The following is a 12,434-nucleotide window of genomic DNA, read 5'->3' on the forward strand; positions in this document are numbered from 1 at the left end:
CTGGGGGTGCCGCGGGAAGGGACGGTACTGGCTGGGGATGGCGATGCTTCGCTGGGGGGACACCCGCTGCCCACATCCCTTCCCTGGTCTTGCATGGGGGACAGGCCCGCCTCTCCCGTGGGGGTTTTTGTGTCCCCATCGATTGCCCCCACCATGTATCCCCGTACCCCGGTGGCCCCAGCGTGGCTCCTGCTTGCCTGCATTTAGCTTTCCCAAGGGCTCATTTTGGGGAGGGGGAGCGGGGGCTGCCCGTGCCCCTCCAGCTGTATTTTTAGTCCTTTCCTTATAAGGTTCCCATGATTTTTGGGAGCTGTGAGCGGAATGAAGTCATCGCTGAGGTCATCCTGCCTCCCCCCCCTCCTCATCCCGGCGCGGGCTCACCCCAAGGGAGTTTTTGTGTGGGCTCTATTGAAATCCCCCTCTCGCCCAGCCTTAAAGGAAACAAAACTCTTAGCTGGCTGGCGGGGGGCCAGGCTGCAGGGGGTCCGCGGGGGCTCTTAAAGCACCAACCCGGCCAGCCCCAGCAGCTCCCCCCATGACTGCGGCCCCCAGGACCCCCTGCAACCCACCCGTCCTTTTGCACGCGTGTGTGCACCAACACGGTGCTTCCGTCCGAGCGTGCAAGCTGGTTGGCACCTCCGCTTCTCTTTCCGGCCCCTGAAAGCGGCGTGGTCCCTAAAATCAGGTTGCATGTGCTCGGCTGGCGGGGTGGAACCGGTGGGTGCTGCCCGAGGGGCCCGGCAGCCTCCAGTTCGGTCCGGTGGCTTTTGGTCTGGGGGGGTGTATCCGGTGGGGGTCCGAGCTGCAGCCCTACGCTGGGGACGGGAATGGGGGGACCCAGGCACGCATGGTCCCATTGAGCACACTTGGTCCCGCTGGGGACATGGTCGGTCCCATCGGGGACACACACGGTCCTATTGGGGACATGCTCGGTCCTGTCAGGGGCACGCTTGGTCCCATCGGTGTCACACTTGGTGCCGTAGGGGCACGCTCGGTCCCACTGGGGACACGCTCGGTCCCACTGGGGACACACTCGGTCCTGTCAGGGACACGCTTGGTCCCGTTGATGCACACTTGCTTGTGCATTTCTTGCAGCCTGCAGACGAGCATCGCCAGGGTTTTGCTCTCCAGGCTGCAGCTCCTGGGGTTTGCAAAGTACCCAGCAGTCATCCCCACCCCACCGGGTGACCCCCAGCCCTCGGCAGCCTCATCCCATCCTCCTCAGGGCAAGGAAGGGGCTCCCCCCCGCCCCACCATCTGTCCCCCCTCATCGCTTTGTCAGCACTGGCTGGAATGTGGATTAATTTCGGGAGGAATGCCACCCCCCGCCTTGCGAGGCTCCTTGCCTGCCGTCATCTCCTCCGCAGCATCCTGCCACCGCCCCTCCTCGCCAGGGGACCCCAGCGTCTGGGCAGCCCTGCTTTTGGGGGACCACTCGGGGGTGACACTGGGGGTCTTGGGGGGGGTGTTACTGGAGCTGCCATCGGCTGTCAACAGGCTGATGCTGCCCAGGCCTCACTGGAGGGGTGCGTTCGGGCCAAGGGCTGATTGAACGCAGGCTCAGCGCCCAATTAAACTAATCGGAGGGGTTATTTTTTTCTTATTACGGTGTTTGGATCCGTTGGATTTTAGCCTTAAAAGGAAACCGTAGCCTTTGGGCAGGGGAGGGGGCCGGGGGCTTCGCATGGAGGAAGGCAGATAAATGTCGGGTCCTTATCGGTCCCTGGCTCCGAGCATCCCCAGGCGCTGGCACAGGGACGGCTGGGCTAAATCCGGTGCGTGGGTGAGCAGCAGGGCCAGCCAGGCAGGCGGCCCGTCCCCGAGCACCCAAGGAGCTATGCTGAGCACACCCGTGGGTGCAAGGCTGTCGGTCCCCAGGGATGCCGTAGCTGCTCGGGTCCCCTCGTCCCCTTGCCCAGGGTGACTCAGCCCTTTGCCTGGCATAAAGGAGCCCATTCTCTGGCCGGAGGCTAATTTATGCGGCTCTTCCCGCGCCATCCCCACGCCCAGCCACACAACGGGGAGATTGACCGGGAGGGGTCAATCGGGGGGGGCTTCGGGGGGGGCCCCAGCTCCTCATAGCCCCCCCTGAAGCCCAGTACCCTTTGGGAGAAGGGGCAAAGCCACGTCTGCCAGGGTGATGGGGTCTCCACTGTGATGCTCGGGGTACCCAGCAGCTCCTGGGGCTGGGCAGCCGCACGCTGCCCCGCGGGCAGCCTGCCCGATCCAGGCAGGAATAGCAGCTGGTTTTGCTGGCTCATCGCTGAAGGCACTGGCATGGGGATGGGGGGCTGGCATCCCATCCTGGTCATGCTGGCCAGCTCAGGCGGAGGTTGGGGAAGTGCCTGGCCAGCAGTGAGCCCTGAGTGGCATCTGTGGGGCTCTGGGGATGGGGGATCATCACCTTTGGGATTGGGGACCATTGCGCCAGGGGGGAACATTGCCCTGGGGATGGAGCAGCATCACCGCAGGGGGGTGCATTGCCCCAGGGATGGGTGAGCACTGCCCTGGGGACCCTGTCCCCAACCGGTGCTGATGGACAGCCCTAGGCACACTTTCCTGGTGGAAAGCAGTCTGGAAGTGCAACCTCTCCAAGCCGTGCCCTTCCCTGCCACCCCAGCCCTGCCCCGGGGCTGCTGCCTCCTCCCCTCCCATGCCCCCAGAGCCACCCGCCCACAGGAATGAGAAGAGCCGGGCTGCAGCGGGTCCGAGCGAGAGGACAAGGCTTTATTAAATTAACGTCAAGGTAGCGAATACATCCAGCGTGGGTCAGCCCCGCGAGCATCGGGGGGTTGGGGCTGCGGGCCCCAGGGTGCCCTCGCCCCAAGGCGCTGGGCCCTGGGGTGCAGTATGTGGGGGTCCCCAGCCTCCAGCTGGGCTTCCTGGGGTGGATGCACTGGGGGGATTGAAGGGGGGAGATCACAGGGAAGGGGGAAACGGGGTTTAAATTAAATACAGCCACAGCAACCCACCCAGAGGGGGCACAAAATGAGGCTGGGCTCCTGGAGCAAGCATGCGAATTTGGAGGGCTAGGGAGGGGAATTGAGCTTGGTGGTTCTTCACTCTGAAAAGGGGTGCAAAAAATCCACACAAACATGTTAAAAATCATAAGAAGATGGAGAAGCGTTAGGTGGGTGGGTGGGCAAAGTGAGGGTGCTGGGTTTTGGCAGGGAGGGGGCTACCAGAGGGGTCCCCCACTGCCACCGTCACTCATCCACCAAGGACCAGGGCTCCTGCTCGGCTCTCAGCTGGCATGCCGGTGGCTGGTCGGGTGTGAGGCACAAGACGTTGTCCCCCAAAGTGGACGGTATGGGGATGGCGTCAGCTCCGCTGTGCTTGCTATGCGGGGTGGCATCAGCCAGCTTGGTGGCGGTGGCATCTCCAGGAGCAGGGGGCTGTGGTGGCATCACTGCAGTGGGGTCTGCGGTCTCTGTGGGGAACTCCTGTGCCGGCAGCACGCTGGTGATGCCATTCAGCATCTCCTCTGTGAATTCCGCCAGGTCCTCCAGGCTGGCCTCCCGGTGCAGCCCATTCTCGGCCCGAACCGGACCCTCCATCCCCGGTGCCACATCTGCCAGTGCCTCCTGCACCGTCAGCTCCTCCTCGCTGGACAAGGTGGGTGAGGATTCTTCCCCAGCATCCTGGGGGAGCTCAGTCCCACCAGGATCCCGCTGCCCACCCTCAGCCGCCCTCACCCCCATCACCAGCTCCTGGTTGAACTCCAGGGCTTGCTCGACTATTTCCAAGATATCGGAGTCTTTCATGATGTCCGCCGGCACTTTTGCAGAGAGATCAGCTGCACTTGGGCTTCCTTTAATCATCTCTGGAAAACCTTCCTGCTCCGGTGTGGAGCCCAGCCGAGGTGGATTGGCCTCGGGAGGCTCCTCATCCCCGGCCGGGGGAAGGTTGTCACCGTCCCGTGCTTCCTCCTCCATAGATGGTTGCTCATCCGATGTCTGCTCTGCTTGGTCAGGCAGCGGAGAAACTGGCATTGCCTGGGCCTGGAGCCCTGCCGGAGGGATGGGCTCGGCTGCATCATGGTGAGCCATGCTGGGCTTATCATCCTCCTCCTCCTCCTCCTGCCCCACCAGCTCCAGGTTGCAGCCTGGGAGCATTTCAGCTCTGCCAGCATTGCTCTCCAGCTCCACCGTGTCATTGAGCTCCCCATCTGATTCAGCAGCCAAACCCTCGGAGAGCCCTGGTTCCTCACGCGCGCCAGAGCCTGTGGCACCCTGGGCTGACTCATCACTGCCTCCTGCTAACAGCCCCATGTCCCCAGGCGAGCCAAGATCTGCTTCAGGCACAGCTGGGCCTTCCTCCAACTCGGCAGTAAAACCCCCAGCATCGTCCTCATCCTCATCCTTTGGCATCTCAGGTTCTTCTATGGGCATCTTCATGTCTTCATCTGCTTCACCAACAAATGCCTCAAAGTGCCCTTCGTCCTCTGGCACCAGAGATGCTTCTCCAGGAGCTTCCAGATCATCTTTGCTGGCTTCGGTTGCTTCAACTTTAATTTCTTCAAAGTCCTCGGAGATCTCGGGTTCCTCTGAGCTGGACACCTCTTGGTTGGGAGCAGAGACCATGAAATAGCCTTCCTCCTCCTCGGCACCCTCTGCCACAGGGGCTACCTCCATGCCGGCCTCCTCTTCGCAGCTCTCTGGCATGGTGGGAGTTGGTAGCTTGTGCCTCCCTTCTAGCCATCCTTCATCCTCTGGAGCTATTTCAGATGCAGAGGCTGTCTCTGTAGTCTCCTCAGTCTCTGGTGGGTTTTGGCTGGATGCAACCACAGCCAGCATCTCTCCTTCATAGAGGTGCAAGGGCGTGCTGTCCGGCAGTGTGTCCTCCAGCTCCACCCTCCTGCCTGTCCCCAGTGCCTGCTCCAGCTCTCCCAATCGCCCACCATCCTCCTCTGCCGACTCACCGGTCTCCGCACCGTCACCTGGTGCCTGCTGAAGTGCCATAGGGCCAGTGCTGCTGCTTTCTGGCTGTCCCAGCTCTGAGTCGATCTCATCGTCAGCATCTTCATCCTGCACCTCCCATGGCTCCTCCGGAGCCTCGGCCAGCTCCTGGCTGTCCCCTTGCCCAGGGACATCTGCGGGTGCCTGGGCAGGTTGCCCTGCAGTGCCCTCCTGCTCATCCCTTGCCAGCTCCGGGGCTGGCTCAGCCTCCGGCGGTGGCTGCTGCTGGCTCATACCCTGGCTCTCGGCATCTTCATCATCTTCCTGGGTTTCCTCCAGCTCTGCCGGTGACGTGCTGTCTGTCTCCTCACTTTCCAGCCCTCCTGCGCTTGTCGGGCTGTCATCTGCCCATGCTGGCTTTTCTGTCCCCAGAGCCCCCTCTGTGTCCTCTGCTGTCACCTCCCAGTCCTCTGGATGGGCCTTTTGGCCACTGCCATCATCCCCCCTGCCCCAGGGCTCCTCTCCTGGCTCCGGCTCTGGCTCCAGCTCCGGCTCCAGCTCCTCCTGCTCCCGCACCTCTTCTGCAAAGCCATTTTCCTGCAGGTCCCCAGGCTCCTCCCGGGCTCCGCTCTCCTGCCCCAGGGTTTCAGGTCCCACAGCCTCTCCTGCCCAGGGGTCTTCTCCTCCCAGAGCCTCCCCACCAGCCTCTCCCTTTTCTCCCTCACCATCTTTTGCTCTGCCTGTGTCCTCCCCTCCCACGGCATCTTCTTCAGCCCCCAGTGAAGCCTCTTCTGCTGGGATGGCCTCATGGATGCTTGAGGGCTCCTGCTCTGGGCATGCCTCCTGCCCGCTTTCCTCCTCTGCAGCGAGATCCGTCTCGTACACAGGCATTTCCTGATGCTCAAACTTTTCCTGGTCTCCATCAACAAGGTCCTCCTCCAGGTGACTTTCCATGGGCAAAATTGGGTGGCTTTCCACGAGGACAGCACAAGAAGCTTTGACTTCCCTTTGCAGGGACTCCCCTCCTTGCACATCCATTCCTTTGACCTGGAAATCACCGTCCTCCCCGCAGGGGCTGTGGGGTCCCCTCTCCCCCTTGTCCTCCGAGGGGTGCGATGCCTCTGTGCTTGGGGCCTCCGCCTCATCCTCCCCTCGCTCTGGCTCTTCCCAGCTGCTCCCCATCTGTCCAGGGCCACTTGCGTCCTCTTTCTGGGCCACCGCTTCTGGTTCCCTTGGGCTCAGCATCTCCTCCTCCCACGGTCCCATCTCTTCCCGGCTCGCTGCAGCACTTAGGGAAGAAGCCGTGCCACAGGGATGCAGTCCTGGTGGGGATGCGGCTCTGTCCCACAGGGCGCTGGTCTCCACATCCAGCCCCTGGAGCATGGCTTCCCCAGCCCTCTCCTCCGCTTCGGGGGCTTCGCCATCCCTGGCACCCTTGGAGGGGTCTTGCCTTTGCCTGGCCCCCTCTGCAACAGCCCCTCCACAAGCCTCTATGGGTGGAACGGGGCTAGGGACACGGGCATCCTGGGGTGCCCATGCAGCGCTGAGCATGGGTTCTTCTCTGGGCTGAGCATCATCTTGCATTTCCTTGAGAGCATCCTCCAGCGCCTCACTGACCAGCTGGGCTGGGTACTGCAGGCTGCAGGCTGGCGCCGTTCCCAGGGGCTCAGTGTTGGAATTGTGGGCCTCTGCCACGGCTCCAGGTGGAGGATGCTCCATCCCTTGGCTCATCTCACCACCGTCTCCCCCCGGCCAGGCAGGACCCTCTCCCCCTGGGCTCCCCGGCTCTGGTGGCACGGGGCTGGGGGCCTCTGGGGAGAGAGGAGGGGCAGCTTTGCCGGGCTGTGAGGGGCTTGGCACGGGGCAGCCAGAGGTACCTGGCTCTCTGGCCGTGCCGGCAGCCTGAAGTGCTGTGGCATGGAGGACTGAGCTGATTTTCTGGAGCTCCCTGGCACCAGGGCTCTGGCTTTTGGGTGTCAGGGTGTCACTTTGGGCTTTTGCTGTCTGCCCCCTCCCCTCTGCCCTGGAGAAGACGGAGGGGCTGGCACGGTGGTCCCGGGGCAGCAGCCGCCTGGCCTCAGCGCTCACCGGTGCCAGCTTGCCGCCGCTGCTCACCTCCAGCTTGAGATCTGCAAAGAGCGAGGGGGAGCGCAATGAGCATGCTGAAAACCTGCTCGTGTGGCTTCCCCATCCCTCCTTTGCCGCCTGGGTGCCTCTTGCTACCCGCTGCCCCCTGTCCTATTTTTAAACAGCCCCTTCACGGAAAGTGGGAAATTCCTCCCTCGAGTGCAGCCGATGCTGATGCTCCCAGGGGATTTGGCATCGTGCAGGGACAGTAATGCTCTGCCCCGCTGCAGCTGCAGTCATCTCCTGCTGCTGGGGGGGAGTGTGCAGTTGACAGGCTTTCCTTGTTATTTTTTTGGAGGAAAAAATAAATTGCTCAGCTTGTTACAACAGCCCGCAGTCCCACTGGGCATGTGGATCGGCTCCTGCCCTCCCCGTGCGGGGCAGGAATGAAAAAAAGAGGCAAAGAAGCAGATAAGCCCGTATCTGCACCGCAGTGGCTGCAAGCCCCATGCCAGGACCACCCCCGGCCGCTGTTCGCACCTTCCTATTGCGGCCGAACAACCGCTGCCAGGAAAATGCTTGTGTCTATATTCAGCCTCATCCCCTCATCCCCCCCAACTCCCCCCGGGGTGACGTGGCAGCAGTTCCGGGGCTGGTGCCGGTGCCCCCTTACCTCGCAAGCCATTTGCCATCTTGTATTCCCCAGCTGGCATTTGCAAGCGGGTGCTCTCTGCTTCCAGCAGTGTCCTGCAAGGAGAGGAGTGGGGCGGGTGCTACTGGGTGGGTGCTGCGGGGTGGGGGTGTGTGTGTCTGCACCACAGTGAGAGCTGAGCTGCTCCCTGTGCACTCCAGCACACCCCACTTGGCTACGGCGGCTGCTTTGCAGGTAAACTGAGGCACAAAGGGGTTATGGATGGTTTTGCTTGGCGGAAGTACTGGGGTTGGGGGGGGTGTCGGAGCAACCCCCCTTGCTCCTATCTCCCCTCCCATCCCCCCATCCCCAGGATTAGTGTCTGTGCTGGGTGACATCATGCTCTGCCGGGGAGGCCCCTCGGCTCAGCCGGGGACAGTCCCTATTCTCATGCTAATTGTCCCCCCAGTCCCCTGGCAGCCTGCCTTTGTCTGGGGCCATCTGGAAAGGTTGGAAGAGGGGCGCGGGCCTGCCCCTATGCAAGACCCCCCTTGTGCCCAAGACCCCCCTGGTACCCGAGACTCCTCCTGTGCCTGAGACCCTCCCCGTGCCCACCACGGTGCAGGGTTTGGCCCCAGCACCCTGCACATGGGTATGTTGGGGGGAAGCGGCTGCTCCCCAGCCCTGTCCCCATCGGGGACCTCACCTGTAGGTTGCCACTTCCAGGCTGAGGGACATCTTGAGGTGCATGAGCTGCTGCCTGTCCTCCAGCACTTGGGCAATCTGCACCCGCAGGGTCTGCTTCTCCTGCTCCAGGGCCTCCATCGCCAGCTGCAGGCAGCACGGGGGGGCGGGGGGTCAGGGACACCTCAGCCCTGCCTGAACCCTGCCTGAACCCTGCCAGATGTGGGACCATGTGGGTGGCTCTCGTTTCCACCCAGCACCCTTTGGGATGCTGCAGGGAGAGGGGTCCTGGGTGCTCGATTTTAGCACGGGGGGGGGGCTGAGGATGGGGAGGGAGGGGGGTGAGGAGAGGAGCAGGGCTGAAAAGTGAGGGGGAGGCAGCTGCTGGAGGTGGGAGGAAAGGCCGGGGGGATTCAGGACTGCAGGACGCCAGCGTGGGAAAGAAGCATCTTTCGGGTGAGCGACCGAGGTGGTGGCACCCTCTGCTCCGTGGCACCCATGCCCAGTCCCCAGACCTGAAACAAAGAGGGACCCTTTCCCGGGCGGTCCATGCTGCCCCTGGCATTTCCAGCCCCGTTCCACCCCGCCCCCCCCGGCGGCCACCTCCCTCTGCTGAATTACTTTTGCAGCTGTTGGGTTGCAGCTGCAGCAAAGTCGGTCAGAGTTCATCCTCCGCACAACCCCCCCGCTGCCTGCACCCCGCTGCCTGCACCCAGCACTGGGGGGGGGGGCAGTGGGCAGGGGGTGCCGTTCCTCTGGGACCCTGGCTCTGGAGCCCAGCAGGACATGGAGCAGCAGCCCCAGGCAGGGTGGTGGAGGAGGGACCCAGTGTCTGGGTGCTGGTCCCTTGCAGCAGGGGGCCCCCGGGTCCCTGTTGTGGTGGGGACAAGGATATCCCTGAGCTGCTCTGCTCTTCTTCCACCACCACCCCCAAGCTTCCTGTCCATCTGTAGCTCACCCAGGGCCACCATCCATCCCTGCCCTGGGGTTTGCTCCCCCCCGTCTTGCCTCCTCCTATCCATCTTCCCTGTCCCTTTGCAGGGGGTGGGTGCCCTTAGCACCCCCCCAGGCACCCACAGCACCCCGTTCTCCTCCTCCCCAGGGGACCGGTGCTTCCCCACTGCCTTCACCCACCTGGAACTTCTCTGCCTCCCCCCGCTGTTCCTGCCACTGCCGGGCCAGGCTCTCCTCCAGCATCTCCTTCCGTGCTTTGAGCCCCGCCAGGTCCTTCTCCAGGTGCTGCAGCTGCAGCTGGCTCTGCTGGTTGTCCTCCACCGCTTTCCATAGGTTCTCCTTGGCTTGGCAGAGGGAAGTCTCCAGCTGCGACACCTCCGTCTTGTAGGTCTCCACCGCCCCTTTCCAGATTTCTGAGAGCCTCTTGGAGTAGTCCTCCACCTCCACTGGCTGGAAAGCCACCGGTGCGCAGCGGAAGCTCTCCAGGCTTTGCGAGAAGCTTGCGATCTCCTGGTCTAGCCCCGCTTTCTCCTCCTCGTGCACCTCCAGCAAGGCTTCCACCTCCTTCTCCAGCTGCACGGCTCTCTCCTTCAGCCAGATCTGTGCTCTCCTCTCCTCCTCCAGCTCCTTCCTGCTCAAGGACAGCTGCTTCTTGGCTTCTTCTCGGGCTGCTTGCTCCTTCTGGCACCTGCTTTTCACCTGCTGAACCTCCTCATAGAGGTTGTCCCTGGCCAGCTCAGCCGTGCACTTCTCCCTGAAGGCATGATCCAGCGCATCCCGCAGGGCTCGCAGCTCCTCCTCGTACTTTGCCCGCCAGGAGTCCCCGGCTGGGCTACCCTTGGCACTCTGGATTTCGGCTCGCAGCACCTCATTTTCTTCCTCCAGGAACTTCACGCGGGCCAGGTACGCCTCCAGCCGCTTGTTGAGGTCCCACATCTGCAGCGACTCCTCACCGAGGGCTCTCGCCCCTGCAAAACTTTCCGTGCTTAGCATCGGCGCTGCCAGAGGATGCTGGAGAGGATGCTGGAGAGGATGCTGGGGCTCTGGAGGAGAGGGAAGGCAGGGAGGGAAGCGAGTGGCTGGGAGTGGAGGGGAGCGCAGCTATTCATACTCCACACCGCTTGAGTGGGAGGCCCCTGAGACCCAGGCGAGCAGCGGGGTTTAACTCTTCCGCAGCCAGGCCAGCTCCAGCCCACGTGGGCTCGATGCCAGCTGCGGGAGAGCTGAGCCCTGCTCCGGCAACCACCACCATGATTTCCCAGCCCTTGGGAAGGGCAAGGTGTTTCTTTGCACTTTGGGAGGGTGGCTTGAGGGGTTGGATCTCCCCCCCACCTCCCCGGGATGGCTTGGCTGGGAAAATCCTCCCCCCAAACCCTGAAAGCTGTGCCGGGGTGCTGGAGGGCTGCTGTGGGGCTCGGCATGGAGGCTGGGAGATGTCCAAGGGTGGGTTGGCAGATGCCCATCTTTGAGGCAGCAGGCATCCCTCTGTGGAGGTTTGCCAGCCCCATGCTGCTCTGAAACCTGGGCCCAAGGGCACCCAAATGGAGCCCGTTGAGGCTCTCACAGTCCCAGGGATGGGATGGCTGCACCGGGGACACCGGTGCTGCTTGGTGGCCGGGGCAGTTTTGGGCTCGGCACAAGTCACAGCTGAGCCGGTGCCCTGGATCCAGTCATACGGGCATCCCGTTACACATGGAAAACCTCCTCAGGGCGGGTGGCAGGGGGCATAGGGCATCATCCTGGCCACCCCCCCTTGGGGTGCTGCATCCAGCTGCGTCCAGCTGCAATCTTCTTTCTTTCCAGATGTGCGTGGCAGGAGGCGCCAAGCGGAGCTGGGAGCCCAACAGGGACTCGCGGCTGCGGCTGGCCGCCGGTTTCGCCGGCAGCCTCTGAAACTTGGCAAGTGCCGACTCAACATTTGGTTTCATTCACAGCTTTCACCCATACGTCCGAGCCGTCACAGTGGGGTTATGAATTGCTTTGCGGGAAGTGTTTGGGGATTATTATTTTTTATTTTCTCTTTCTTTTCCCCCAGCTGATTTATTGGGGGGGACGACAGTGGGCTGGCAAGGGGAGGAGGTTTAAAAATTCAAACTCGGGAGGTTTCTGTGAACAAAAGAGGCAGGAAAACATCATTTGGGGAGAGACTTGTTGCCAGCCTTCCCTCCCAGTCCTCCTTCTCCTGGAGACATGGCGGTTTTCCCACGGGAGGGTCCTTGCTCTGTTCTGGCCAGGGCAAGGAGGAAAAGAGTAAATGTCCCCTCCCAAGCTGTCCCACTGGGCAGGCTCCAGGCGACCTCCTCCGGACAGACAAGCAACAGTCCCCTCTGCTGGCAAAGGCCACCCAGAGCCACCCAGCTCTGTCCCCAAGCTCCTTCCAGCCTTGCACCATCCAGGAGCTGGTGGGGCCCCCAAGTCCCCCACACCTGGGAGCAGCAATAACAGGGGTCCCAGCCCCCTCTTCGCATGGCAGGGAGTGGGTTTTCCCCTGGGTGCTGCTGCGTCCCATCTCAAGTACCTGGCGGGTGGGGAGGGGGGGATGCCCTGGCTTGGGGGTTCCCGAAGGCATTGGCTTCCAGGCTCATCTCCGGCCAGACATCCTGTCTGGCTCGCTGGCCCCAGCTCTGGTTTGCCTCTTGCAGCCAGGATTGAAATGCCATTAAGCAGCACAGGGAGCGCTGAGGTCAGGTAATTCATCTCTGGGTCCCCAGAGCTCCGGGCAGCAGGGTGATGGAGCCTTGCCATGTGCCTTCATCCTCCTCTTCCTCTTTGTTTCCATAGCACATCTGCTCCAGAGCCAGCTGTCCCCACTGCGTGGCTGCTCCACTTTTTCACCACCTCCCAGTTTTCTTCTCCCTTTGGACGCCCATGGGGTGGCTGGGTGTCCAAGGGCTGGCACCCAATATTGGTGTCTGCCGCAAGGCGGCCCTCGGTGCCTGCAGCTATGCTGGGAAGTGCCCAGGGAGGGAGAGTTTCCTTCCTCCCTGGCCTCTCTCCCTTCTTCCTCCTCATGCCTTTGCTTTGGCTTTCCTCACTGTGCCTTGTCTCCTCTCCCTCAGCCAGCACCAGGGCTTGGTGGGACAGCCCAAATCCTGCAGCCCAGGGAGGACTCAGGATCCCCAGGGATGTAGAGGGGTCCCAGCACTTCCTTGCCTGGGGGAAGCTGGGGACAGAGCTGGGGGGGGGCACCCTGCGATGGG

General features: G+C 62.6%; 1 protein-coding gene across 1 annotated transcript; it reads right to left on the reverse strand.

Moving 5' to 3' along the window:
- Window positions 1-2,706: 2,706 nt before the first annotated feature.
- NES (nestin) lies at window positions 2,707-10,339 on the reverse strand. The gene is made up of 4 exons (XM_052797544.1): window positions 9,415-10,339; window positions 8,303-8,427; window positions 7,639-7,712; window positions 2,707-7,027 (listed from the first exon to the last, which is right to left on the reverse strand). Exons 1-4 carry the CDS (start codon window positions 10,225-10,227, stop codon window positions 3,207-3,209), a joined length of 4,833 nt encoding a protein of 1,610 aa, XP_052653504.1. The 5' UTR covers window positions 10,228-10,339; the 3' UTR covers window positions 2,707-3,206.
- Between the last annotated feature and the right edge of the window lie 2,095 nt (window positions 10,340-12,434).

This window comes from Harpia harpyja, chromosome 9 (genome assembly GCF_026419915.1).
Source record: "Harpia harpyja isolate bHarHar1 chromosome 9, bHarHar1 primary haplotype, whole genome shotgun sequence".
Classification (NCBI taxonomy): domain Eukaryota; kingdom Metazoa; phylum Chordata; class Aves; order Accipitriformes; family Accipitridae; genus Harpia; species Harpia harpyja.